The sequence below is a fragment of the Oncorhynchus mykiss genome, chromosome 10 (genome assembly GCF_013265735.2).
Source record: "Oncorhynchus mykiss isolate Arlee chromosome 10, USDA_OmykA_1.1, whole genome shotgun sequence".
NCBI classification, from domain to species: Eukaryota; Metazoa; Chordata; class Actinopteri; order Salmoniformes; family Salmonidae; genus Oncorhynchus; species Oncorhynchus mykiss.
In genome coordinates this window covers 70,969,370-70,995,941 of record NC_048574.1, presented here as the reverse complement: position 1 = coordinate 70,995,941, position 26,572 = coordinate 70,969,370, and the positions used below count along the sequence as shown (strand labels likewise).

Below are 26,572 nucleotides of genomic sequence, written 5' to 3'. Positions count from 1 at the left end.
AAAGCATGCATGTGTACATGGAGCAGATGGGAGAAGAATGGAGGAGAAAAAATGGCAGCTGTACAGAACTCATCCAGAGCTCTCTTTGACATTTGGCAGAAAGCCATTATAAGTTACACTTTTTAAATTGTAACTTCATCACCACCGATAGATATAGAATGCTATGGACTCCCCGGCTCCTGCTTTCTCCCGTTGTGCTATTTACAAACAAACACGTGACTGGCTCAACTTGCTCTGGGGAACTACGGTAAGCATCATAATGTGACTGTTTTCTTCAATTCACCAATCTGCTTCATCTCCTAACGTATTTGCACAAGTTGACTGCAGCTAATCACTTGAAAAGTAGCTACAAATATCCACATGTATTGAAAAACTTTGAAGAGTTTTGACTTTTTCCAAATACCACGGTATATACGGTATACCGCCCAAGCCTACCCCTGTGAGCTTTTCAGTTTTTCTGCCTCTGTTAATGTCGGCGTAGTACTCTCTTCTGCTTGTTAGCCTTGACTTAAGTGGTTGTGTGGTGTGGGAAATCTGTTCTAGGGCATTGAGCGTGAAAGTGTTTTAAAGGTCTCTCTCTAAACCCTGAAACATCACTTAGCCAAGTTGATAGAACAACTTTACACTTTTAAAGTGTAATTTTACTCATGGATATAATGTGTGCTTCCTGTCGAACACTGACTTGAGCAGTAGGCCTAGTGCTTGCAAATAATATATTAAAGGAATATAGCCCATGCTTAGTTTATTTAACGCTTACTTGGATGTATGCTGTTTTTATGCGATTATATATGGTTGTGCTACATGCTTCCTGTTTTTACATTGACGTGATCAGTGCTGATGAATATGAATATGCTACGTAGAAGGAATAATATTGCCCTGATGCATTGTTAGCCTACTTAAATTATTTATGTATGCATACTTATGTCAGCCCAGTCTGTTTTGTCTTTGAACCAGCATCTTCCTCTCTCTGACGGTAGTGGTGGGAGCACTCATCCAGGTCCCTGTGATCTAAACACAGGGCCCCCTAGCGAGGCTACCCACTGTTTATGTTCTGATCCATCTGATAGGCCCCCGTCAGAGTTCCGCTGCATCTCATAGGCCCGTCACAGCGCTATGGTATCAGAAAAGGAAAAAGTAAAGGCTCTGTGCCAGGAAAAAAAGCCAGCAGGGATCCTGCTCGCCTGTCAGTGTGTCAGCCCAGAGGCCGGCCCCGTGGATCCCCAGGCTCGCCTGACTAGCTAACCCCAGCAGGGAGGCCCTACCCTGGACCCGACTGGGAAAGGTGACCCCCCCCCCGGCATCCATCCAAGGCTAAGAATCCCCTAGGCCTCACTCTGGCTGTCCTCTCTGGCTGCCTGCCCAGTTTTCATTATCACCACCAAGAACAGATCTGTGGCAAAATGGCAAAGTTCTCTTTCTCAAAAACACACAACACCACCAGCAACCCTGTTACTGCTCAGCTAGTCTGCTCACATAGCAGAACTCAGTCTAAGGTTAAACAACAGGGGTCGTCTTTCAGAAAGAGACCCGCAATCAGATCCCATCACACTTACCAAACAGGTGTACTAGCTAACCCACTATGTGATCCGAATGACGTCTAGGGGGTCAAGTCAAGGGGGAGGAAGACAGAGGACTCACTTTGCATTTCATACAGCAGCAACAATAAACAAAGTGGTGGATCTCTGTGGGTGGCCACTGTCTCTGTGGGTGGCCACACACACACACTCACACCCGTCTCCACTGCAGCCGAGCGTACGTGACTGACTGTGACCGCGCTCCTCTTCGTTGGATGACCTCCATCTTGCTCCAATAGAGGAGAAAGGGTTTCTGGGTAGTATGTTGCGGCGACGGTGGCTTCTGGTTGGCTGCCCTTGTCCTCCTTATCTCCTCCACTGTTGTTTTGGCTGCACAACACACTCTGCTCAACAGATTGTTCTATGCTATCGGCTAGCTCCTGTACTACGCCTTTGACTTATGCTAGTGGCTCTATGCTATAGGCTAGCTCCTGTACTACGACTTTGACTTATGCTAGTGGCTCTATGCTATAGGCTAGCTCCTGTACTACGACTTTGACTTATGCTAGTGGCTCTATGCTATAGGCTAGCTCCTGTACTACGACTTTGACTTATGCTAGTGGCTCTATGCTATAGGCTAGCTCCTGTACTACGCCTTTGAATTATGCTAGTGGCTCTATGCTATAGGCTAGCTCCTGTACTACGACTTTGACATGTTAGTGGCTACAGGCTAGCTCCTGTACTACGACTTTGACTTATGCTAGTGGCTCTATGCAATAGGCTAGCTCCTGTGCTATGACTTATGCTAGTGGCTCTATGCAATAGGCTAGGTCCTGTGCTATGACTTTGACTTATGCTAGTGGCTATAGGCTAGCTCCTGTACTATGCCTGACTTATGCTAGTGACTCTATGCAATAGGCTAGGTCCTGTGCTATGACTTTGACTTATGCTAGTGGCTCTATGCTATAGGCTAGCTCCTGTGCTACGACTGACTTATGCTAGTGGCTCTATGCAATAGGCTAGGTCCTGTGCTATGACTTTGACTTATGCTAGTGGCTCTATGCAATAGGCTAGCTCCTGTACTATGCCTGACTTATGCTAGTGGCTCTATGCAATAGGCTAGGTCCTGTGCTATAACTTTGACTTATGCTAGTGGCTCTATGCTATAGGCTAGCTCCTGTGCTACGACTGACTTATGCTAGTTTAGTAATATGTCTCTGTCTGTCACTCTGTTTACAATGGAAGCAGTTGTTTCTTTCCCAAAGGCACGTACCTGCCATAAATGCCTCTTCGGTGAGTCTAAATGAGAACGTCTGTTCCGACAGTAAGATTGTGTTTCGCAGTCACTGCGGTGTCTGTTTTTCTTTCGCTGTCTTTTCTTCTGTCCTTATGTCCATAAGATGGATGATAATGATAGAGATTAAGTCGGTGGTAGAATGTGGGATGTGGTCCACCTGTCACACAGGTGTCGGCTTTGGATTGTTTTGAGCCCTCGCCTGATGACAGTCGCAGGCTGTTGATGATATACTTCACTGTTGTTGCTGCGACTGGTTTATAAATTGGCTCTGAATTTTAAACCAAATAGGAATGTAGCTGTGGGGGGAGTGCATAAATCAATATGTAGATTGTCCTCCTTTCACTCCACAATCCCTCCCGAATTACAAGGAAGATGGTTGAGTAACCTACCGTTGTTTTCAAGAACCACCATATTATTATGGCTTCTACTAAACCACCTTGCATAGACAGAGAATCCAGAAACTACAGTATTTTACAGTCCAGGCATGTTTTCCCTTTGGAGGTTGCCCTCAATCTAATAACCTGTACCCAACCTGGCAACCCCAACCTGACAACCGACACCCAATCTTATTTGGCAGCATAGTCTGACGTGATGCAGCCCTCAGGTATTCGTCACCTTTGGTTGCCCTCATTCAGATTAAGCAGCATGAATCATCATAGTTATGCAGCATGCTTGGATATGTAGTCAACATAAAGCCTGCATACATTTCTATTGTCTGCTAGGAGCGTTTGTACATGGGGAAATCTATATAGCATGTACTGGCTGACCAAACCTATACTTCCACAGTGTTAGCAGAGCTCTCCTTGCAAGGCAGTAGCAGTAATCACTATTGTGTCATATTGTGTCAATGCAATGTTTTTCTCTGACTAGGCTGTGAGTAAATCATTTGCAGCAAAACAGGTAGCTCAGATCACAGAGAGACCTGCTATTACAGCTGATTTATACCAGTATTATTTATCATCTCAATCGATGGGTTTAATGAGATGCGGTGCCGGGGCCACCCTTTAAAACAGACATTGCTATTCATGAGCTTCCCGGACATTGAAAGAGAGTTTGTGAGGCTTTTAGTCAAGCTGGGTGTCCAAATCTTGACCCATTTTTCAGAGCAGACGTAAGAGGCCCAGCCTGACCCTGAGTGTGTGCCAAAACAAGAAAAGAGTGAAATGTCTAGCTTTAATTTCAGAGATGAGGGGGGAATTGGAAGAGAGTGTGGGATGGGGTTTGGCTCATTTCATGGGAAAGGAGAGGTCTTGGCTGGGTGTACCACAGTCCAGTCCAGCATGTGCACTAATCATGACCTGGTGCATGCTGGGAAAGCGACAGGAAAATATCAATGCGTTATCACACTAAACCAGAACACCAGGAACATTGTATTCTATTTTATTAGAAGCAGTACTTGATTGGATTAATGGCTGAAGGCTGTAGGCTATTTCAGACAGAGTGAATTAATTAACTGATAAGGAATTGCTTGTATTTTTTGGGGTGCACAACCACAAGGGAGAGAGCATTGTAACTACAGGTGTATAAGGCTATTTTAGCACTTGTTAGTCTTAAGTAGGCAGCCAAGCAACCGCAATTAGTGCGAGCAGCCGTTGTTTAGGGGTTATTAGATCCGGAAACCTTAAATAAAAACTCCCATTTAAAATTGTCAGGGCGTGAATGGGAATGGGATGCAGCCATGTTGTTACAACCGTCATTCTAAAATTAATTATACACCCTCTCGCTGCAGCCTCCAACTCCAGCCAGAATGTTTCAGGTGTGCTCACGCATACCCAAAAAGCCTCTGTCAACAAAGGGACGAAGGAAACCAGGAAAACGCCTGAGGTCCTAGATAGTTATAAATAGGGCTGGCGCTTCGCCCTTCCCAGGGTGTGTCTGCTTTGCCCTTGAGTCGTTCCACCTCAAAAATCACTAGAAAGACGATTTCAACACCATCATTTCTGTAGTTAGAAACCGATATTTTAGCATTCCTGAAACATTATTTTGTTGAAAGATAAATCAAATTGTCTTATCTGTTTCTAACTACAGAAACCATTTCAGTGCAATCTGAGATGGTGGGTGTCTTGGCTTGCTGAAATTAAACGACCCTCTTCACACCTTCCCAACGGTCCTCTTCCTAAAACAAACTAAGGAGATCTTCCTGTGCCATACCCTGCCTTACCTTACCCTGCCTTACCTTACCCTGCCTTACCTTACCCTGCCTTACCTTACCCTGCCTTACCTTACCCTGCCTTACCTTACCCTGCCTTACCTTACCCTACCCTGCCTTACCATACCATACCATGCCTTACCCTGCCTTACCTTACCATACCCTACGCTGCCTTACCTTACCCTGCCTTACCTTAACCTGCCTTACCTTACCTTACCCTGCCTTACCATACCCTGCCTTACCATACCCTGCCTTACCATACCCTGCCTTACCATACCTTACCCTGCCTTACCTTACCTTACCCTGCCTTACCATACCCTGCCTTACCTTACCCTGCCTTACCTTACCATACCCTGCCTTACCATACCCTGCCTTACCATACCCTGCCTTACCTTACCCTGCCTTACCATACCCTGCCTTACCTTCTTACCCTGTTGTCTTAATCTCCATCCGGAGCACTGGGAATCTTGTGGTGTTCCATATCGGAAGTCTCCCCTCCCTGTAACAGAGTAGCATAATCCCCTGTGGGGTTAGAACTGGAGCTGATGATGACAGAGTTTACACACACACACACACATACACAAACACAGTTCCTGGGAGACATGCCATTGGTATAACACCGAGTACATGCTGCTGAGTGATAGCACTTGACATCATGCTGATATGATATTACATCTTTCCAGCACTGATAGACATAGTAGTGCAGATTGACAGACACTCTGTCCTTAGCCAATCACTTCAGGCTACCAGGTGCACCATGCAACCTTACTGGAGTACCGGTAGTTCAGAGTTAATTAAATAAATGATAGGATTAGTGCTTCCTTACAAGCTAAGGATTTGAAATGGATATGTCCTTTAAGGTTTTTAATTAACACTTGATTGGGGAGATTAATGGGTAAACTTATAGGAGTCGTTAGGTCATTTCCCCCGGCTGCATAAAGTGTGTGAATGATCTCGGTGATACGTGCTGACATTGTAGGAAACCAGCCACAGAACAGTGTAATAGATCAGCCTGTGTGTTTATCTCTCTAAATTAGGAATTGGACTTTGCTGTGGTTCCTCAATACCCTTTAGCTAATTCAGCTGTAAATAAGGCAAAAACACAATCACAACTTCACCAGCCAAACTAGTGTAATAACTACGTTAGTAAACACTCACTGCTATTTCATACTATATTTGTCCTACTTGTAAAGTTTCTTTCCATTCTCATTCTATTCGTGCGAGAACGGTTCGCTGTGTGCAAGTTGCTGGGTGTTGCAGAATGGAAGTTACTGGTTGCACAATTACGGCTATTCAGCCAGGGCCATGTGGGTCACTGTCACTCCTCTCTGCTGCAGATGAGAGGAGGATAAAGAAGGATGAAAGACCCAGGTCCAGCTCTCTGTCTGTACTGGACAATAGCCTCTCTACTTCTGTCTAGTGCTGCCCCCTCTTCATCAACACTTTCATGCTTACAGTGGAGTGGCTGTTGATGAGCCACGAAATGACCTCTCCTACCATCCCACAGACCCGTACCCGAATAGTGGTGATAGAAATGTCTTGTGTAGAGTTAACATGATTCCCCATTCTACATGAAAGAGAGGCATGTCTCTTCTACACAATGCATTTTTACCTGAATACTCTGTAGTGTTGAATCCTACTGAACTGGCCCCAGAGCCACGTCTCTACTCTGTACTCGGACTCTCATAAAACACTATCATTCATGTCAGCCTTGTTGTTGGGCTTTGGCCCCTCGGTATCTCTCACACTCACCCTGCCTTCATCTCATCTCTCTGCATTGTACCACTCGTCACGTCCCAGGTTTATCATTGGGCTTTCAGCGCGTTTTGTTTCAGCCGTCATCCCACCGCGCAAGGCAATTGTCAATTAAGACCCTGAAGTGCTCCTCCAATCCGACGGCATAAAAGCTCTCAATAGTAGGCCTCACAGGAGGCTCACAGGAGGCCGGGCTATTTAGCCGAGAACAGACGTGGATCTGAATAACTCATCTAAATGAGAAGTTGCTGCTGCTACCTGGTCAATACCACCCCATGGTTTTTGACGTGCTCCTCTCTTTGCTTTTTCCATTTTCTTGTACTCCTGGGAGCCGGTTTAATATGAAGCGGTGCAAGGTAAATAATGATGGCGAGGGCAAGGGCTGTGAAATACCTTATTTGTATTAGCGTGACGAGAATATAGGCGTACCCCGCCGCTACTGTCGTCGCTTCTCTCTCTCTCAGCCCGCCGCCCGGCCTGTGTGTGCGTGCGTCGCCCGTATATCAATTTGCGGAGGCGGCAGTGATCTGGGGAGAGAAGGGAAGGCCACCATTAATGTGTTTCTGATATTCCAGCGGGTATCATAGCATGGCACCGGGGTAAACGAAGCAATCATCACTCAAGATTTATGGGCCAGAAACGGTACCGCAGATTCACGCCACGCTTGGCTCACCGCCGCCAACAAGAGACAGGAGTTGGATGAGGAGGAACACGGGGATAGAAATGTGTATTGCGTTAATCACGTACATCCTGCGAAGCTGCATACCACTAAAGTGGCTCTGTTTCTTTGCAGTAGCAGAAAAGTTCACTCCATTTTGGCTCTGTCGTTTGTTTTGTTTCACCCTGTTGAATTGTGTTTTGCACTTGGCCGGTAGAAACTGTTGTTGATGTAGGGATGATGATGAGTGGCCCTTGTAGCTGGATTACAGCATGTACTGTATCATCATAGCTCTCTGCCTGTAAAACACAGTGTGACAATGTTGTGCACTTCAAAGCAGGAACACATGAAATAGGAACGCTGTCTGGCACTTCTGCATTCATATGAAGAAAAGAGAGCATCTTCCTGGGTAATAAAAGTTGTTTTTTTATGAAGGTTCCTTCCTGAAACGAAAAGACAGAAAGAAAGGGTAGAAGAAAGAAAGCAATTCAAACATGTTTGAAGGAGAACAGGAAATATGTCCCACCTGAATTGACCGTACTGTGACTGGATAATGTTGATTCATCTTCCAGTCAAACTGTCATGTTCGTTGAAAGGAGTAGACCAAGGCGCAGCATGCGTAGAGTTCCACATATTTTAATATACCGAAACTCACTGAACAAAAAACGACCAACCAAACGAAACGTGACGCTACTGTTGTGCACTCTGGCCACTAAATGTAGACAAGATCCCACGAATAACCATGGGGAAATGGCTACCTAAATATGATCCCCAATCAGAGACAACGTTAAACAGCTGCCTCTGATTGGGAACCATATCAGGGCAGCATAGACATACATTTCACCTAGATGACCCACCCAAGTCACTGTCACGCCCCAATCAACACAGAGAATAGACAGCTTACTATGGTCAGGGCGTGACACAAACATTGAAACTTAGCAAATACTTCGGGTATTGTACAGATATGAAGATGTTGATATTACCATTCCATCCAATACCTTCTTATTTCACTTGTATGAGACTTACATAAGTTAGTGAAGGCTCGCGGGTTCGATTCCCGCTGGGGACACCAATATTAAAGCATCTGATGAATGGCATATATTATAATTATATTGCCTAAGCACACCATTCCTTTTTACTGAATCTTCAGCTCTGTCTGCAGGGAAGATGTCTGACGTCCGCGCCGCAAGGAAACGGCAGCAGCTGAACAACCTGGTCGCCATGGCGACGGAGCTGGCCCGACCGGGGGACACCGTGGTGGATTTCTGCAGCGGAGGGGTGCGTCCGTCAGTCCTTCGGTCCGTCTCTCCATCCTTCCATCCCCCTCCGTCGCTCTGTCCTCATTAGTCTGTCTGTCAGAAATCAGGATGAAAGAGTGCATTTCTTCTCTTATCTTCTTTCCCCTCTCTCTTTTTGAAAACCCTTGTTATTCCATGCACAGACAGACAGACAGGAGGGAGACGGAGTGGAGTGATGAAGGGAGTGTACAGTACACTTCACAGCAGTAGCACTGACTGGGTGGGTAATGGGTCAATATTGGAATGGACAGAGCGGTAGGCCACTACTGATCACACAAGCCCTTTGATGTGCTCGGCTTCTCTTTGAGCCTTGTTTTTCCTTTGTATGTATTTGTCTTGTCTTTTTCCGTGTTGCGTTTTTCCAGGGCCACGTCGGGATCGTTCTGGCTCACACGCTGCCCGACTGCCAGGTAGGTTGAACGTTGAAACACCTGTCTTGTCTGCCATGTTGAAACACCTGTCTTGTCTACCAAGTTGAAACAACTGTCTTGTCTACCATGTTGAAACTAGCTCGCCATTTGCTCGCATTAGGGTGGCTTGACATAATTGATACAGAGTTACACATTCGCGTTGTGTTTTTCCAGAGAATTTTAGATTTTCGAGCATGTCGTATCTCATTCATTTCTTTGCAAATAGCAGTCTTGGTAGGAGAATTTAATTATTTTACACTGTAGAGTTGTATTTTATTCCCAAGTAAATCTTAGACTTTTAGCCTATAGCTGTCCAGTAAGCTATTCATAACCTTGGAGGTAAGAGTCAACTAAGAGTAACATTAGATTAGCAAAGTGTAAGAGGTAATAATAATATTTAGCAGACACTTTTATCCAAAGGGAATTAGTCATGCGTGCATACAGAGAACCCCAGTTGATTAGCTAAATGTAAGAGGTCATCTTGTGTGGTTAACTGCAGGTGATCCTAATAGAGAACAAGGAGGAATCTCTGGTTAGGGGGAAGGTGAGGAGTGCTGAACTGGGCCTGACCAACATAGGCTTCATCCAGGCCAACCTAGACTACTTCACTGGACCCTTCCACATAGGGGTGAGTACAGATTAATATTATATTACAACTTGTTTTTGATCATTTAACAGATGCTTTTGTCTAAAGGAACTTACAGGACTGTCGACATTGACAGTGGCACGTACCTGCAGTTTGTGAGTCCTATGAGGAAATCAAACCCACAACAAGGTGTTGCCAGAGCTATGCTAGTCTAACCCACTGAGACATTCATATTCACTACACAGGCATTAATATAGAAGCTCATTCCATCTCTTTTACTTGACGTACTTACTGTACACCAAGAGACTTACTACTGTCAAAGACAGCTTAACAAAAGGTTTGATTTCACCAGTACTTCTAGATGGCTCATCTTCTCAAGTTGTCATTGTGACACTTGAGAGAAGACTCAAGTTTGCACACGAAAGGAATCGTCCACAGCCTTGCTGCTCTCAAAGTGTCTTATCTACATTGTCACAGGGTAGAGCTGCAGGATTCCTTTTTTGTTCAGTTATGGATTTCGAATGATTTCCCAGAACTGGGACTTATTTTGTGATAAGTTTAGCCCACATTTGAATGTTTGAGAGGAAACAAATGACATTTCCTTAGAAAAACTTTTTGCTGCTTATTTTGGTAACTTCTGTTCTCCAGTTGATTATATTGGGGACCGTGTCCTTCCCTTCTCTGAGGATTCTATCAGAAGAACATTACGACCAAGCTTTTCCGTGCTCCATTTTCATTAGAAGTACCTTTTTCTCCCCCGCCTCCTCCTCTAATACTTTGAAAAGAAAACACATTTTCCTTTTAATTGCTTTACTTTGCAGAGCGTTGAAGTGGAGCGAAAACAAACACCCTGCCAAAAGATGTAGGAGCAATATGTGCTATTCAGGCAGAGGTTAGAAGGAATAACCGTTTGGAAGAGTAAAATGTTTATCATAAAGGCACAATGTTTCAACTCCCCAGCTATTTGCACCATGTATCACGTTGTCCTCTCATTTTGACCACATGAATCATCTGACTCCGCTAGTTGACTCGTTTGCCTCTGTATCAGCCAGTGTGCGTGTGTGTGTATGTGTGTTTTGTTGCTCGTTCACACACACACACAAGTCTCCCTTGCTGTGCTAGATAATAGTGATTGTGGTTTATTTCACTCAGCGAGCCGCTGCTACAGCAGTTCTAAGTTACTTCACTTGCTCTCTCCTCCACACAGTCTGTGGGCCAGATGAGATTAGAGCCTACAATTTACACTGTGTGTGTGGTGGGGGGGGGGGGGGGGGGGTGGGGTCTCCCGCAGTGTATTTCAGTTCCTCTCCTCTCCTGCCAGAATCGAATAAAAGCGTCACTCTAACGACCTGAACTGCCTAATTAGTCCCAAATTAAACGAGTTGTCGTTAATTACTCCATTATCAGGTCTATTTTGATCTGCTTGTGTTGGTTGTTGGCCACAGAACAGGTGCTTGTTTGATTTAGGAATTCATTAGCTTGGTTCAACCAGCTTGGATGCTAACTTCCCCGTTGTGTCACTTCACTCATCACGGTGAGGTCAGAGTTCAGTCAGGGTTAACCAGGGCAGGAAGTAACCTCCCCTTCCCAAATGAACTGTAAGGCCTGAGTGTGTATTAAACCTAGATGCTAAGTGTTGGTGTTAATCATGTATTTATTTGATAGGGACAGATACAATGAAAACATTCACCTTTAACTATCAAGTGTCAGATCATTGTTCATAATAATTGATTGGAAAACTAAATGTATATTATGTTGTAGTATATCATGTCTCTAAAATATGTGAAACATAATGTTTAAATGTAAAACACGTTATGGCCGTCTCTCCTTCCAGTACATTATGTTACTAGGTGTTCAGACAGAGTGAGTCATCATAGCTGAGATTCAGACTAGAATCTGTACTGTACTTCAGGCTTGCTGTTTCTCCCTGCATCCCCCAGGCTGAGGTCCAGGAGGTTTATATTTGTCTATCAGTCCCTCCCTAAAAGAGGTCAAACATGATGTTGAAGGTAGACTCTGTGATATGACGTAGATGCAGAAAGAAACAGCGTAGTTGGTGAATTTCCACAACTAAGAGCGTTGAAGGCAAGGCTCAACTTCTCCACTGTGAATGTGTGAAGCGAACGCGTGCACGTGCGCAGATACTGTGTGTGAGCGAAGTCTTGCATCTCGCTCCTCTCAGTATCTGTGGTGATACCGTTTTAAAAATAAAATGTAAAATGTATTCTATGTCCATCTATTCTCCCAGGTATATTATGTTACGAGGTGTTCAGACAGTGAGTCATCGTAGAGAGTTTCAGTCTAGACAGACATTGTGCTGAAGGCTTCCTCCTCCAAAAGTATGTGGACACCACCTTGTTGAACATCTCAATCCAAAATCATGGGCATTAATATGGAGTTGGTCCCCCCTTTGCTGCTATAACAGCCTCCACTCTTCTGGGAAGGCTTTCCACTAGATGTTAGAACATTGCTGTGGGGACTTGCTTCCATTCACCCACAATAACATTAGTGAGGTCGGGCATTGATGTTGGGCGATAAGGCCTAGATAACAGTCGGTGTTCCAATTCATCCCAAAAGTGTTTGATGGGGTTAAGGTCAAGGCTCTGTGCAGACCAGTCAAGTTCTGCCACAGCGATCTTAACACCGATCTCGACAAACCATTTCTGTATGGACCTCGCTTTATGCACAGTGGCATTGTCATGCTGAAACAAGAAAGGGCCTTCTTCTTCTTCTTCTTGAAACTGTTGCCACAAAGTTGCAAGCACAGAATCGCCTAGAATGTCATTGTATGCTGTAGCGTTAAGATTTCCCTTCACTAGAACTAAGGGGCCTTGCCCAAACCATAAAAAACAGCCCCAGACCATTATTCCTCCTCCACCAAACTTTACAGTTGGCATTATGCATTGTGGCAGATAGCGTTCTCCTGGCATCCCCCGAATACAGATTAGTCTGTGGACTACCAGATGGTGAAGCGTTATTAATCACTCCAGAGAATGCGTTTCCACTGGTCCAGAGTCCAATGGCGATGAGCTTTCCACCACTCCAGCCAGCGCTTAGTATTGCGCATGGGGATTTTAGGCTTGTGTGCTGCTGCTCGGACATGGAAACCCATTTCATGCTGACGTTGCTTCCAGAGGCAGTTTGGAACTCAGTAGTGAGTGTTGCAACCGATGACAGACGATTTCTATGCGCTTCAGCACTCAGCGGTCCCGTTCTGTGAGCATGTATGGCCTACCACTTTGCGGCTGAGCCGTTGTTGCTCCTAGACGTTTACACTTCACAGTAACAGCACTTTCAGTTGACCGGGGCAGCTCTAGCCGGGCAGAAATTTGACGGACTAACTTGTTGGAAAGGTGACATCCTATGACGGTGCAAATGATGAAAGTCACTGAGCTCTTCAGTAACGCCATTCTACTACCAATGTTTGTCTATGGAGATTGCATGGCTGTGTGCTCGATTTTACACCCGTCAGCAACAGGTGTGGCTGAAATAGCCGAATCCACTAATTTGAAGGGGTGTCCACATACTTTTGTATATATAGTGTATATTGTGCTGAAAGCTTCCTCATCCCATCGCTCTGTCTGTAGCACCAATAGAAGGTATATTTATACCTGCTGTTATTAGAACTAGGGCTTAGCTACAGGTCCAGACCAGCCACTTCATGGAGACCCTCTCCACAGTACTGTGTGGGTTGGGGAGTGTGTTTGGTATCTACTGTTGTCAGGGAATGTTTTTCTACACCCTCTCACACAGGTGGAGAGACCTTTAGCAAGTGTTTATGCATTAAGGAGAAAGATTTATTGAGAAACAATTCCCCTGGTTTTGTGCAGAGGAGTTTTAACTTTTTAATCTCCCAGAGTTTCTAACACATTATCTGTGTGGACTCAGCCATGTAGTGAGTGTACGTGTGTGTGTACGTGCGTGTGCACCTGTCCGTTGTGTGTATGCACGGCATATTATTTAGTGCTGTCAGTTAGTGCCCACTCCCTCACCCCCAGGTGCAGCCCATCATGCTGAATAATCCCAGTATGTATTATACTTGACTCTATTTATAGCCCTAGATAGTCATTTACTCAGGCTAATTAGGTTGCTCCCTATTCTTAGCCATGGAGGCTTGCTCTCTCATTTTGGAAGAGCAAGGCGTGTGCCGGGCCAGGTGTGTAATCAGTTTGGCATCAGAGCTGCGCTGTTGGAGATGAGGGTTTGTCCTACACAGATCTCATCTCATAGAATATCCACCAGTGTATCCCTCCTCTCCTTGTACTAGAGTGATGGCTGAGGCCTACACCTCACCACCACTTCTCTCCTTGGGGAGAAACATTGAGCCAGGTCCCCAGAGGAACAGAGAGTGGTGGAGCGTAACGTCTGGATACTGCTGAGAAAATCTGATCTGGAGCTGCGTCAGTCTTCGGTGTTGTCCCTTCATCTTCCCTCTCTCTTTCTCGCTCTCTCTTTTCTCTTTCGCTCCCTCTTCCTCTCTCTATCGCAGTATCTATTTATCGTTCTCCCTTCATTCTCTCTCCTCTTTCACTCTCTGCTTTCTCCCCCTCTCTATCTCTCCACCACTCTCTCTCTTCCCCCTTTCTCTCCCTCCCTAGCCCTCTCCACCCAGCAGGGGTAGATACGTTTTAGGTTCTGAGTAGACTAGAACCGTGGGAGTCAAAGCAAAGCAGCTCTGTGCGGTAGGTACTATAGGTAGGTTATCTCTGCTCATCACTGACAGAGCCCCCTATAGCCCTGACAAGTACATCATTTATGATACAGTATTTGATAAGAGTGCAAATGATCCACAATGTGTAGAAAGTAATACCGGGGAAAAATGTTAATTCAATACCAGAGGTAATAAGCACCGATGCACACGGGGTGTGATATATTGCCGTGGTTAACCGTGAAGTGTTTTTCACACTGAGACTGTGTGTGTGTGTGTGGACCAGGGTGTATTAGCTGTGAATAATGAGTTTCAGAGCTCATATTTCAGCCCACTGCTTGTTGTTATTCATTAGGAAGAGAAGTTGTACTCATGAAAAGATGAGAGGGGGAACAAAAATATTGTGGACCAGAATCTTCTAGAAGATCTCCTCCCACCCACCCCTCAAAAGATGGGTGAGACTAATAAAGAGGGCTTTTTTCCAAACAATCCTCAAGCCTTTATCGGCTCGCATTAATCTATAATTGATACCGGCCTCCACAGAAGCCTCTGGCTTAATGGAAACAGGCTCTCCCCACGTGGACAGTTCCTTTCTTTAGTCTAGCTTTCCACTTGTTTCTTTAGTCTTGTATTATCACATGGTGTGTCTGTGTTTTCCTTTGCAACATTCCCTCTTGAGTAAGTAACCAATACAAGCACACAGAGTAGTACCCTCCAAGTGTTTCAAGAACAAACAAGACATTTGGAATTTGTATGCAGAACTTCCTCCTCAGAAATGCAAAACAGCCAACAACAACATTCCTCTGGTCTGGTTGGCAGGAAGGACTTCCATCTTTATCACATTACTACAAGGAGGAGGGCTAGCTTCCAAGATGGCCGACGATAAAAAGGCGGAAGGATGCCGCGGAATGTGTTCCCAATATGTGGCTACTAGCTTCCACTCTTAATCTTTTCTTTTCCGCTGACGCTGCACGTGCTGAAGTCGCTGGTGGTCTTGGTGGTATTGCTGTTGTCGGCCATTCTACTTCTGATACTTTGCCTATACTGACCTCAATACACCATTTGACAGGGATTTCCCTTCACTGGTAAAATAGGTTTAACGAGATGCTGCCATGTTGTTGGAATGAAAACCTGAATCTACTGTATGTCTCCAGGACAAAAGACTAAGGAACCCTGGCTTAAAGAGTTGCATCTAACATTCCAGCACTCTGGTCCTCCTATAAGTACCTGTCTTCTAGTTCCCCTACGTGACTGGAACGATGCCTCCAGATAGTCATGCCAAAGACGGGCCAACCCAGGCCAAGGTACTGCAGGGCCCCACTGTGGTCGGGGGGTGGTGGGGGGAGGAGAGGCGCTCCGGCGCTACATTGGCAGCCAAACAACAGGAGGATTAAGGTCCCTTAAATCTCTAGGCTGCAGTGTATTTCTCAGGAGCTCGTCCAACTCTCCCTGGAAAAGCCTGGCTGAGGTGTTCTGAAGCCTTCTGCCGCGACCACAGAATGAGAGAGGAGCGTATACAAAAATCTGGCTGCGGTTTTCTAGTTAGGGAAATGTCAGAATCCACAGAGAAAAGCCCAGCTGTGACATGGATGTGAAGGAGCAGGTGGTATATATTAGAGCTGTGATGGATTACAGCAGTCAGCCTGCCACCATACATGTGATGTGGACTTAATGTAACGTTAGGGGACGTTCATCCCGAAAGAATGGTCGTTAATCGCTCTTTAGCGGGGGATTTGCTATAATTCGAATCTTAAGTCTTGGAAGAGGCTGTCTCGCACATTGAACAGAATCTGTTGTACGTGGACGTGGCCGACTCAACATGTAGTATCTCGAACTTTGTCTCTGGGGTTCTTTTGAAGTTCTCCCAACACCTCATTTTGGATCCTCCATTCAGAGCTGATGACGTTGGAGAAATACTTAGGAGTTAGCTAGCTAGTGTTTCTGACTGGGCTCCAATGCTAGGGTGCTGATTGAGAATTACATGTAGTAACAGTAGGCTGATAAGTACTACCCAGAGCCATAATATTTAGAGAGTTAGGACAACTTTTACAATGTTATATGTTTTGTTCTAGTTCTCGACATGCAGATAGTTACATAGCATTGTTTAAATATTCCGCCTGTAATGTTAATGGGGAGCTAACATGGCTGCCATAGAAGGTTGAAGTGTCATGTAAATGCTTCATAATGCAGAAACCTCATTGGCCCCACTCTAAATACATGGCCCTGGTCCAACCTCCTCCCAACTAAACGTGGTTCCTGGTGCTCAAGTCCACCTACCATAGATGTAATGGGATTTTGATGGAAATGTCTTAGCTCTCAGTCGAAGAGGCTCTCCTCAGAGTTATCAACATCTACTAATCCAGTGTTTACCAAACCTCTCCTCTAGTACCCCAACCATGCCGCTTATCTGATGTATTTCAGACAGTACTAACACTCCGGAATCAATTTGTCAACTGATCAACTAACACTGTACTAATGGATATCGACTTGAAGTGGGCCCCCAGGACAAGGATATTAGGAAAACAGTCTGCTACAGTAGAGTCCCAGAGGTTCTCTCTCTCTCTCTCTCTCTCTCTCTCCATCTCTCTCTCTCCATTTCTCTCTCTCCATCTCTTTCTCTCAATTTCTCTCTCTCCATCTCTGTCTCTTTCACTCCATCGCTCTTTCTCCATTGCTCTCTCTCCATCTCTTTCTCTCCATCTCTCTCTGTCCATCTCTCTCTCCACCGCTCTCTCTCTCTCTCCACCCAGCATCCTCTAACCACTCCTCTGGTAATGTGTATTGAGATGCAGAGCAACAGGCACGGTTTACCTGCTCAATAGGAAACCCGGTCCCTCCGTGCCTCCACTGCTAAACAACTCAAAAGTTTGTTTACTCCACACGTTCAGCATCAAATGGCTTCTTTAACTAGTTAATCAGTGAGGTTTTTTTTTTCCTTCTCCAAACGGTTCGGTTTGTTTTCCCTATTGACTCAGGGTTAGGTTTGCTAGATGTTTTCCAATGAGGTGTATCGTACCGTGATGATGCGATGGATGCAGAGAAAGAGGGTGTTCTGATTGGGTAATATTTAACAAATTTGTGTGACCGTTTGTGTGTGTGCCTGTGTTTTAACGTGTGTGAATGTGTGTGCCTGTGTTTTAACGTGTGTGTGTGTGTCTCCAGGTGGCCCTCCATGCGTGTGGCGTTGCGACAGACATGGTGGTAGAGCAGTGTATCCAGGCGGGAGCGACCTTCGTGGTCAGCCCCTGCTGCTACGGCTTCGTCCAGAACACACTGAAGTTCACCTTCCCCAGGAGGTCTGTCTGCCTGTCTGTCTCAATGTATGTCTTTCTGCCTGTCTCTCTGTCTCAATGTCTGTCTGTCACTGTCTGTCGGTCTGTCTGAGTTGTCTTTATCTTGTGCCTCCTTACCCATCTTCTTCTGTTATCTTTATCGACTGTATCTCACACCATTTCTGCCTCTCTCCCTCTCCCTCTCTCTCGCTCCACCGGTCTCTCCATCTTCATTTGTACCTCTCTGCCTTCTCTTATCTGTGTTGGTCTCTGGCTTATGTTTTCTTCCACAGCATCTACGACTTCTGTGTCACCCTGCTCTCTCATTCAGTCCATTCAATCAGCATTAGGAGAATGATCTTTCAGGACAGGGCTGCTGTCACAAAATGACAGGGTAAAAAAACTACTGCATAACCAAATAAGTTGGCGAACACGAATCACTGATCACTCCGAAAATGTCTTCTGCTCATTTCATTCTGGGGCCGAGCCAAAATAACTTATGCGTTTGATGCCTTGATATTTTCCTAGGCTGAGGTACGATCCGAAGAGTGTGAATTGTGCTTGAGGGCATGAACAGGAGGGAGAGGGAGAAAAATGTAGGAGCTAGTTTATTGTGCTGTTGTTCCTGTTGCCATGACAGCATTCTGACTGACTGGTGTGTGAAGTGGCTGGTATGAGAACTAGGAGGAAGGACGCATGACATGTTGACAACACAAAGGCCTCAATGACCACAAAACATGGTATTCTAAAGAGAGAATGCACTGAAGGTTGTGGTATATCATTGCTACTGGCATAGCTAAAGGCTGTTACTAGATATGAGTCGGGCCCTGTAGCAGTGTCAGTATTCATGCTACTCTGCACTACACCACCGCCTTAACTAGTTCATCCTCAGGTTATGGTCCCGAAGACAAACTTTCACCAAGAGTCAACATACCAAGTTTAAATCCCCAAGTGTTGTCTGCAGAATACCTGAGTGTTTTATATTCAGCACCTGCTCAGGAGCTTTGGATGTGTGTACATCATTATGACAGTACGTAGCTTTGGAGTATGTGACCGAGAGGCTATAGCCGGCCAAGTGAAACATTAGAGTCCTGAACTGAGTTCCCGTGACGCGACGTGACCTTTGACATCTTCGGTGCCGTGTTGATTATTAGCTAGCTTTAAGCTCTTTCTCGCTACTCTTTAACATCACAATCAACCTGCCTGTTTCCCAGGACGTCGGATAAAGAACTTGCTCAAAATGAGCATTGTTTTTGTTTTTTGTCACGTATGGAGTTTATCATCAGAAGATAGTTTATGTCATGACTTATCAAGACAAAATAATATGGACTTAGTATGTGAATGTCAGTGTAAACAATGGACACTAGTACAATGCAATACAAATAGTTGTCCCACAGAAAAGCACAACGTGCAGATTTACTGAAACGCTTTTACACTTGAATGGTCTTTTCTCTAAGCATTATTCCCAAAATATCTCTCTCTTTTTTGCAGCAAAAGGTTTCTGGAGACACTGAGTTACAAGGTAGGTTCAATTCATTTCAAATGAGGGTTAGATTTCCCACGCAATGTATTATTTGTTTGGATGCATATCATATCAGCAGCGAAGATTGAACTAAGTCAGATTTAATTAGTCTTTTTTATTTATGGTAATTGCGAACAGTGTTCTCCTACACAGGCTACAACAGGTTTGACCCCTCAGTTATAAAACATTATCATTTACACTCATGCTGAAAGCTGTTGCTCCCTTGCCAGGAATTACAAGAGGTTTTTATATATATATATATATATATATATATATATATATATATATATATATATATATATATATATATATATATATATATATATATATATATATATCATTACTAAAGCCGAATAGACTCCGGAAGAGCCCTGTTTTAGATGCAAAACACATACATGGTTTAATTTTAAGTGTAGTCCTAGTTATGTTCTTTTCCATTCGCTGACTCTTTGCAGAGAGAGGAGGGGAGAGAGTGAGAAGGGGAGGTAGAGAGAATAAACTATCTGACCTCAGAAATAGCTCTCCTGTTGATTTATCCTGAATGTATCCTGGGAACTAAAGCCAGCTTTTACAGGAACTACATTGTTACAATACCACTAAAACTAATAATCATTTATAAAACTTTTTTTAGTGCTGTTCATTACATAAAGAAATATCAAGGCGCTGTAAAGCAACGGCAACAAAAAAACAAGCCATTTCAAAACAACAACATCATTAATCATCATGAGTAGATCGACGGTCAAGAGACTGAATGTTGACAAAGTTCATGTCTTGATTGAGGTCAGCGGAGGTTCAAATACTATTCCAAATGTACATTTTAGTCATTTAGCAGATGTACTTGTCCTCTGTGGGAATCGAACCCATAACCCTGTTGTTGCAAGCGCAATGCTCTACCAACGAAGCCACACAGGAGGACAGATGCATCCTGACTTCACTCCCTTCCTTGGAGTCATCAATGTTTGGTAGTAAAAGCAAGGCCCTATGTCAGATCAGTAATTACTTCAAGGAAGACAGGATGCCTTTTCAGAGTATCAGAACTGGGCCTAAGTCTTATCACTTGACACTGACAGTGCACTGAACTGGTAGGAGATGATGACATCATAATATCTTAATGATGTATGGCAGGGTTCCCCAACTGGCGGCCCGCATGCCGAATTTGGCCCGCATTTGATTTTATTTGGCCCCCAAGTTTTATGAACAATAAAATAAACATTTTTTGGGGGACTTAAGACTTTAAAAACAACAGTAAATCAGCTCCTAGTGATTTTAATTTTTGGAAATCTGTTCCAAATTATTCCCACACATAATATAGAGACATTCACTATATATACACAAAAGAATTAGAACACCCCTTCAATTTAGGGGATTCGGCTATTTCAGCCACACAAACATTGGCAGTAGAATGGCCTTACTGAGGAGCTCACCGTTATAGGAGGCCACCTTTTCAACAAGTCAGTTTGTCAAATTTCTGCCCTGCTAGAGTTGCTCTGGTCAACTGTAAGTGCTGTAATTATGAAGTGGAAACCTTTAGGAGCAACAGCGGCTCAGGCGTGATGTGGTAAGCCACACAAGCTCACAGAACGGGACCGCCAAGTGCTGAAGCGCGTATTGCGTAAAAATCATCTGTCCTCGGTTGCAACGCTCACTACCGAGTTCCAAACTGCCTCTGGAAACAACAGCACAATAACTGTTTGTTGGGAGCTTCATGAAATGGTTTTCCACGGCCAAGCAGCCGAGCACAAGCCTAAGATCACCATGCGCAATGCCAAGCGTCGGCTGAAGTGGTGTAATGCTCGCCGCCATTGGACTCTGAAGAAGTGGAAACACATTCTCTGGACTGATGAATCACACTTCACCGTCTGGCAGTCCAACAGACTAATCTGGGTTTGGCAGGTGCCAGGAGAACGCTACCTGCCTCAATGAATAGTGCCAACTGTAAAGTTTGGTGGAGGAGGAATAATAGTCTGGGGATGTTTTTCATGGTTCGGGCCCTTTAGTTCCAATGAAGGGAAATCTTAACCCTACAGCAGACATTATAGACGATTCTGTGCTTCCAACTTTGTGGCAACAGTTTGGGGAAGGCCCTTTCCTGTTTCAGCATGACAATGGCCCTTTGCACAAAGTGAAGTCCATACAGAAATAGTTTGTCGAGATAGGTGTGGAAGAACTTGACTGGCCTGCACAAAGCCCCATCGAACACCTTTGAGATGAATTAGAGTTCTGACTGCGAGAGAGGAGGGGAGAGAGTGAGAAGGGGAGGTGCCCAACCTCACTAATGCTCTTGTGGCTAAATGGAAGCAAGTCCCTGCAGCAATATCTAGCGGAAAGTCTTCCCAGAATAGTTTTTATTTTTTTATGTTTTAAATGTAACCTTTATTTAACTAGGCAAGTCAGTTATGAACCAATTCTTATTTACAATGACAGCCTCCTGAGAACAGTGGGGTAACTGCCTTGTTCAGGCAGAACGACAGGTTTTTACCTTGTCAGCTCGGGGATTCACAACGCTCTAACCACTAGGCTACCTGCCGCCCCAGAGCGGAGGCTGTTATTACTTACTGACTTTATTGTTCCCATGGGGAAATGTTGTTGCAGTGTCATGTACACGTTTAAAGTAGCGTTTAAATACATAACAAAATTGCCAATACAACTTTCATAACAGTTACATACCAATAAAACATTCAAAAAACACGGGTACAGGGGGTGGCTTGGGTCTAAAATGATTTTGTGAGCCTTGAGCAGAGCCCTGACCTTAAAGATCTCATCCAGGCCTGTCTGTTTGACTCCAAGTACTTTGGGGAGGGCCCTGACCTTAAAGATCTCATCCAGGCCTGTCTGTTTGACTCCAAGTACTTTGGGGAGGGCCCTGACCTTAAAGATCTCATCCAGGCCTGTCTGTTTGACTCCAAGTACCTTGCTTGCTGTGGTGATAATCCTTCTCAGCATATTTCTCTGGCTGACAGTGGCATTGCCAAACCAACAAACAATACAAAAAGTTAAAATACTCCCAATGAAAGATTTGTAAAAAAGAGTCTGTATAGTACAGTATATTAACATTAAAAGATCCCAGCTTTTTGAGAAAGTACAGTCTCTGTTGACTCTTTTTGTAGATCAGGTCTGTATATTTACTCCACTTAAGCTTATTGTTCAAGAGGACACCCTGGTATTTGTATTCCTCTACAATCTCTATATTCTGACCTCTGATAGATGTTGCAGAGGTAGGTGTTGTACACTTCCTGAAGTCTATGCACGTCTTGTTGGTATTGAGAACCAAGTGTGATTCCTCACACCACTCTACAAAGTCATCTAGGACCGTGCCATGATGTTCCTCATCATCATGCAACAGGCTGATCAAGGCAGTGTCATCAGCGAACTTAACAAGATGTCTGTCAGGATGGGAACTAGTACAACTATTAGTTATAGCAGCAAAGGGGGGACCAACTCCAAATGAATGCTTTTGGAATGAGATGTTGGACCAGCAGTATGTGATAATTAACTAATGTAAGCAAGGTTTGAAATGATTATGTTTTAGTCAAATATTATGTTTTAGTCAAATATACACTACGTTTTAGTCAAATATACACTACCGTTCAAAAGTTTGGGATTACTTAGAAATGTCCTTGTTTTTGAAAGAAAAGCACATTGTTTGTCCATTAAAATAACATTAAATTGACGCCTCACAAGTCCTCAACTGGCAGTATCATTAAATAGTACCCGCAAAACACCAGCCTCAATGTCAACAGTGAAGAGGCGACTCCGGGATGGCCTTCTAGACAGAGTTGCAAAGAAAAAGCCATATCTCAGACTGGCCAATAAAAATAAAAGATTCAGATGGGCAAAAGAACACAGACACTGGACAGAGGAACTCTGCCTAGAAGGCCAGCATCCCGGAGTCGCCTCTTCACTGTTGACGTTGAGACTGGTGTTTTGCAAGTACTATTTAATGAAGCTGCCAGTTGAGGACTTGTGAGGCATCTGTTTGTCAAACTAGACATTCTAATGTACTTGTCCTCTTGCTCAGTTGTGCACCGGCGCCTCCCACTCCTCTTTCTATTCTGGTTAGAGCCAGTTTACACTGTTCTGTGTTCGGTACACAGCGTTGTATGAGATCTTCAGTTTCTTGGCAATTTCTCGCATGGAATAGCCTTCATTTCTCAGAACAAGAATAGACTGAGTTTCAGAAGAAAGTTATTTGTTTCTGGCCATTTTGAGCCTGTATTTGAACCCACAAATGCTGATGCTCCAGAAACTTGTCTAAAGAAGGCCAGTTTTATTGCTTCTTTAATCAAAACAACAGTTTTCAGCTGTGCTAACTTCGCAAAAGTATTTTCTAATTATCAATTAGCCTTTTTAAAATGATAAACTTTGATTAGCTAACACAACGTGCCATTGGAACACAGGAGTGATGGTTGCTGATAATGGACGCCATAACAAAATCAGACGTTTCCAGCTGCAATAGTCATTTACAACATTAACAATGTCTACACTGTATTTCTGATCAATTTGATGTTATTTTAATGGACAAAAATGTTGCTTTTCTTTCAAAAACAAGGATATTTCTAAGTGACCCCAAACGTTTGAACGGTAGTGTATCTACTTGGCTTCTTGCAGTACATTTGATAGTCTACAAATGATGTGTAATTATCTTCCTGCCCCCTGACCATCTACTCAAGAACAAAAGAATCCCGCGACTGAATCTAGTCAATGATCCCTGATGTTTGGCCTCTCACTGCTCTAATCAACGGAGACCTGCTATAGGGCCTCGCCATGACAAGTGGAACGTGACTGTTGATGTGTCTGAAAACGGACTACTACCAGTATATTTTGGTAATGGTCTATTCTCTGCAGGAAATCCAAGGTCTTAAAAGATTTGGTTTACAGATGAAAGAATCATTTTTCTTCCCATCTTAAAATACTGCTTGTGTATTTTGCACTGAATTTAGGGTATTTGGTGGTGGAAAGTCGTGTGTGTCATTTATCTCTGTTTTTTTCTGTCTGGTTTGAAAGAAACTTTGACAAAGAAACTTGGCCACATAGTTGATCGCATAATTGCAGTCTGGAAAGAGAAATCAATATTCCATTTTAAGCAACCGGATTCATTTTCTGGCAATTAACATACAAGTTCTCTCTCTCTCTCTCTCTAAACCTCCCTCTGTGCCGAATCATCACAATATGATTAACGATTCTATTCTATTTCATTTTCAACTAATTCCTTTAGTCAAATCAAATCACTTTTTATTAGTCAGAATGCTTACTTACGAGCCCCTAACCAACAATGCATTTAAAAAAAAATACAGATAAGAAAAATAAATAAAAGTAGCAAGTAACTAAAGAGCAGCAGTAAAATAACAATAGTGAGACAATATACAGGGGGGTACCGGTACAGAGTCAATGTGTGGGGGCACTGGTTAGTTGAGGCAATATGTACATGTAGGTAGAGTTATTAAAGTGACTATGCATAGATGATAACAACAGAGAGTAGCAGCGGTGTAAAAGAGGGGGGGATGCAAATAGTCTGGGTAGCCATTTGATTAGATGTTCAGGAGTCTTATGGCTTGGGAGTAGATGCTGTTTTAGAAGCCCCTCTGACCTAGACTTGGCGCTCCGGTACTGCTTGCCGTGTGGTAGCAGAGAGAACAGTCTATGACTAGGGTGACTGGAGTCTTTGACAATTTTTAGGGCCTTCTTCTGACACCACCTGGTATAGAAGTCCTGGATGGCAGGAAGCTTGGCCCCAGTGGTGTACTGGGCCGTACTCGCTACCCTCTGTAGTGCCGTGCGGTCGGAGGCCAAACAGTTGCCATACCAGGCAGTGATGCAACCAATGGTGCAGTTGTATAACTTTTTGAGGATCTGAGAACCCATGCCAAATATTTTCAGTCTCTTGAGGGTGAATAGGTTTTGTCATGCCCTCTTCGTGACTGTCTTGGTGTGCTTGGACCATGTTAGTTTGTTGGTGATGTGGACACCAAGGAACTTGAAGCTCTCAACCTGCTCCGCTGCAGCCATGTCGATGAGAATGGGGGCGTGCTCGGCCCTTTTTTTTGTCTGTAGTCCACAATCATCTCCTTTGTCTTGATCACTTTGAGGGAGAGGTTGTTGTCCTGGTACCACACGGCCAGGTCTCTGACCTCCTCCCTATAGGCTGTCTCGTCGTTGTCGGTGATCAGACCTACTACCACTGTCGTGTCATCGGAAAACTTAATGATGGTGTTGGAGTCGTGCCTGGCCGTGCAGTCATGTGTGAACAGGGAGTACAGGAGGGGACTAAGTACACACCCCTGAGGGGCCCCTGTGTTGAGGATCAGCATGGCCGATGTGTTGTTATCTACCCTTACCACCTGGGGGCAGCCCGTCAGGAAGTCCAGGATCCAGTTGCAGAGGGAGGTGTTTAGTCCCAGGGTCCTTAGCATATTGATGAGCTTTGAGGGCACTGTGGTGTTGAACGCTGAGCTGTAGTCAATGAATAGCATTCTCACATAGGTGTTCCTTTTGTCAAGGTCGGAAAGGGCAGTGTGGAGTGCAATAGAGATTGCATCATATGTTGATCTGTTTTGGCGGTATGCAAATTGGAGTGGGTCTAGGGTTTCTGGAATAATGGTGTTGATGTGAGCCATGACCAGCCTTTCGAAGAACTTCATGGCTACAGACGTGAGTGCTACGGGTCGGTAGTCATTTAAGCAGATTACCATAGTGTTCTTGGCCACAGGCACTTTGGTGGTCTTCTTAAAACATGTTGGTATTATAGACTCGGACAGGGAGAGTTTGCAAATGTCAGTGAAGACACTTGCCAGTTGGTCAGCGCATGATCACAGTACACGTCCTGGTAACCCGTCTGGCCTTGTGAATGTTGACCAGTTTATAGGTCTTACTCACATCGGCTGCGGAGAGCGTGATCACACAGTCTTCCAGAACAGCTGGTGCTCTCATGCATGTTTCAGTGTTATTTGCCTCGAAGCGAGCATAGAAGTAGTTTAGCTCCTCTGGTAGGCTCGTGTCACTGGGTAGCACTTGGCTTTGCTTCCCTTTGTAGTCTGTAATGGTTTGCAAGGCTTGCCACATCCGACGAGTGTTGGAGCCGGTGTTGTATGATTCAATCTTAGTCCTGTATTGAAGCTTTGCCTGTTTGATGGTTCGTTGTAAGGCATAGCGGGATTTCTTATAAGCTTCCGGGTTGGAGTCCCGCTCCTTGAAAGCGGCAGCTCTAGCCTTTAGCTCAGTGCGGATGTTGCCTGTAATCCATGGCTTCTGGTTGGGGTATGTATGTACGGTCACGGTGGGGACGATGTCATCGATGCACTTATTGATGAAGCCAACGACTGATGTAGTGTACTCCTCAATGCCATCGGAGGAATCCCGGAACATATTCCAGTCTGTGCTAGCCAAACAGTCCTGTAGGTTAGCATCTGCTTACTCTGACCACTTTTTTATTGATCTGGTGCTTCCTTTAGTGTTTTGCGTCTTAG

General features: G+C 44.5%; 1 protein-coding gene across 6 annotated transcripts in view; it reads left to right on the top strand.

Moving 5' to 3' along the window:
• Window positions 1-26,572, top strand: part of LOC110497311 (glutathione S-transferase C-terminal domain-containing protein-like) — a 62,101-nt gene that overhangs the window by 31,551 nt on the left and 3,978 nt on the right. For 5 of the 6 annotated variants that reach the window (XM_036933830.1, XM_036933829.1, XM_036933835.1 and 2 more), the window contains 5 exons: window positions 8,536-8,651; window positions 9,037-9,081; window positions 9,581-9,709; window positions 17,478-17,611; window positions 19,079-19,109. In XM_036933830.1, coding sequence (XP_036789725.1) covers window positions 8,536-8,651; window positions 9,037-9,081; window positions 9,581-9,709; window positions 17,478-17,611; window positions 19,079-19,109 — 455 coding nt within the window. The remainder of the gene's footprint in view (window positions 1-8,535; window positions 8,652-9,036; window positions 9,082-9,580; window positions 9,710-17,477; window positions 17,612-19,078; window positions 19,110-26,572) is intronic. The other variant, XM_036933834.1, reaches the window with a different exon arrangement.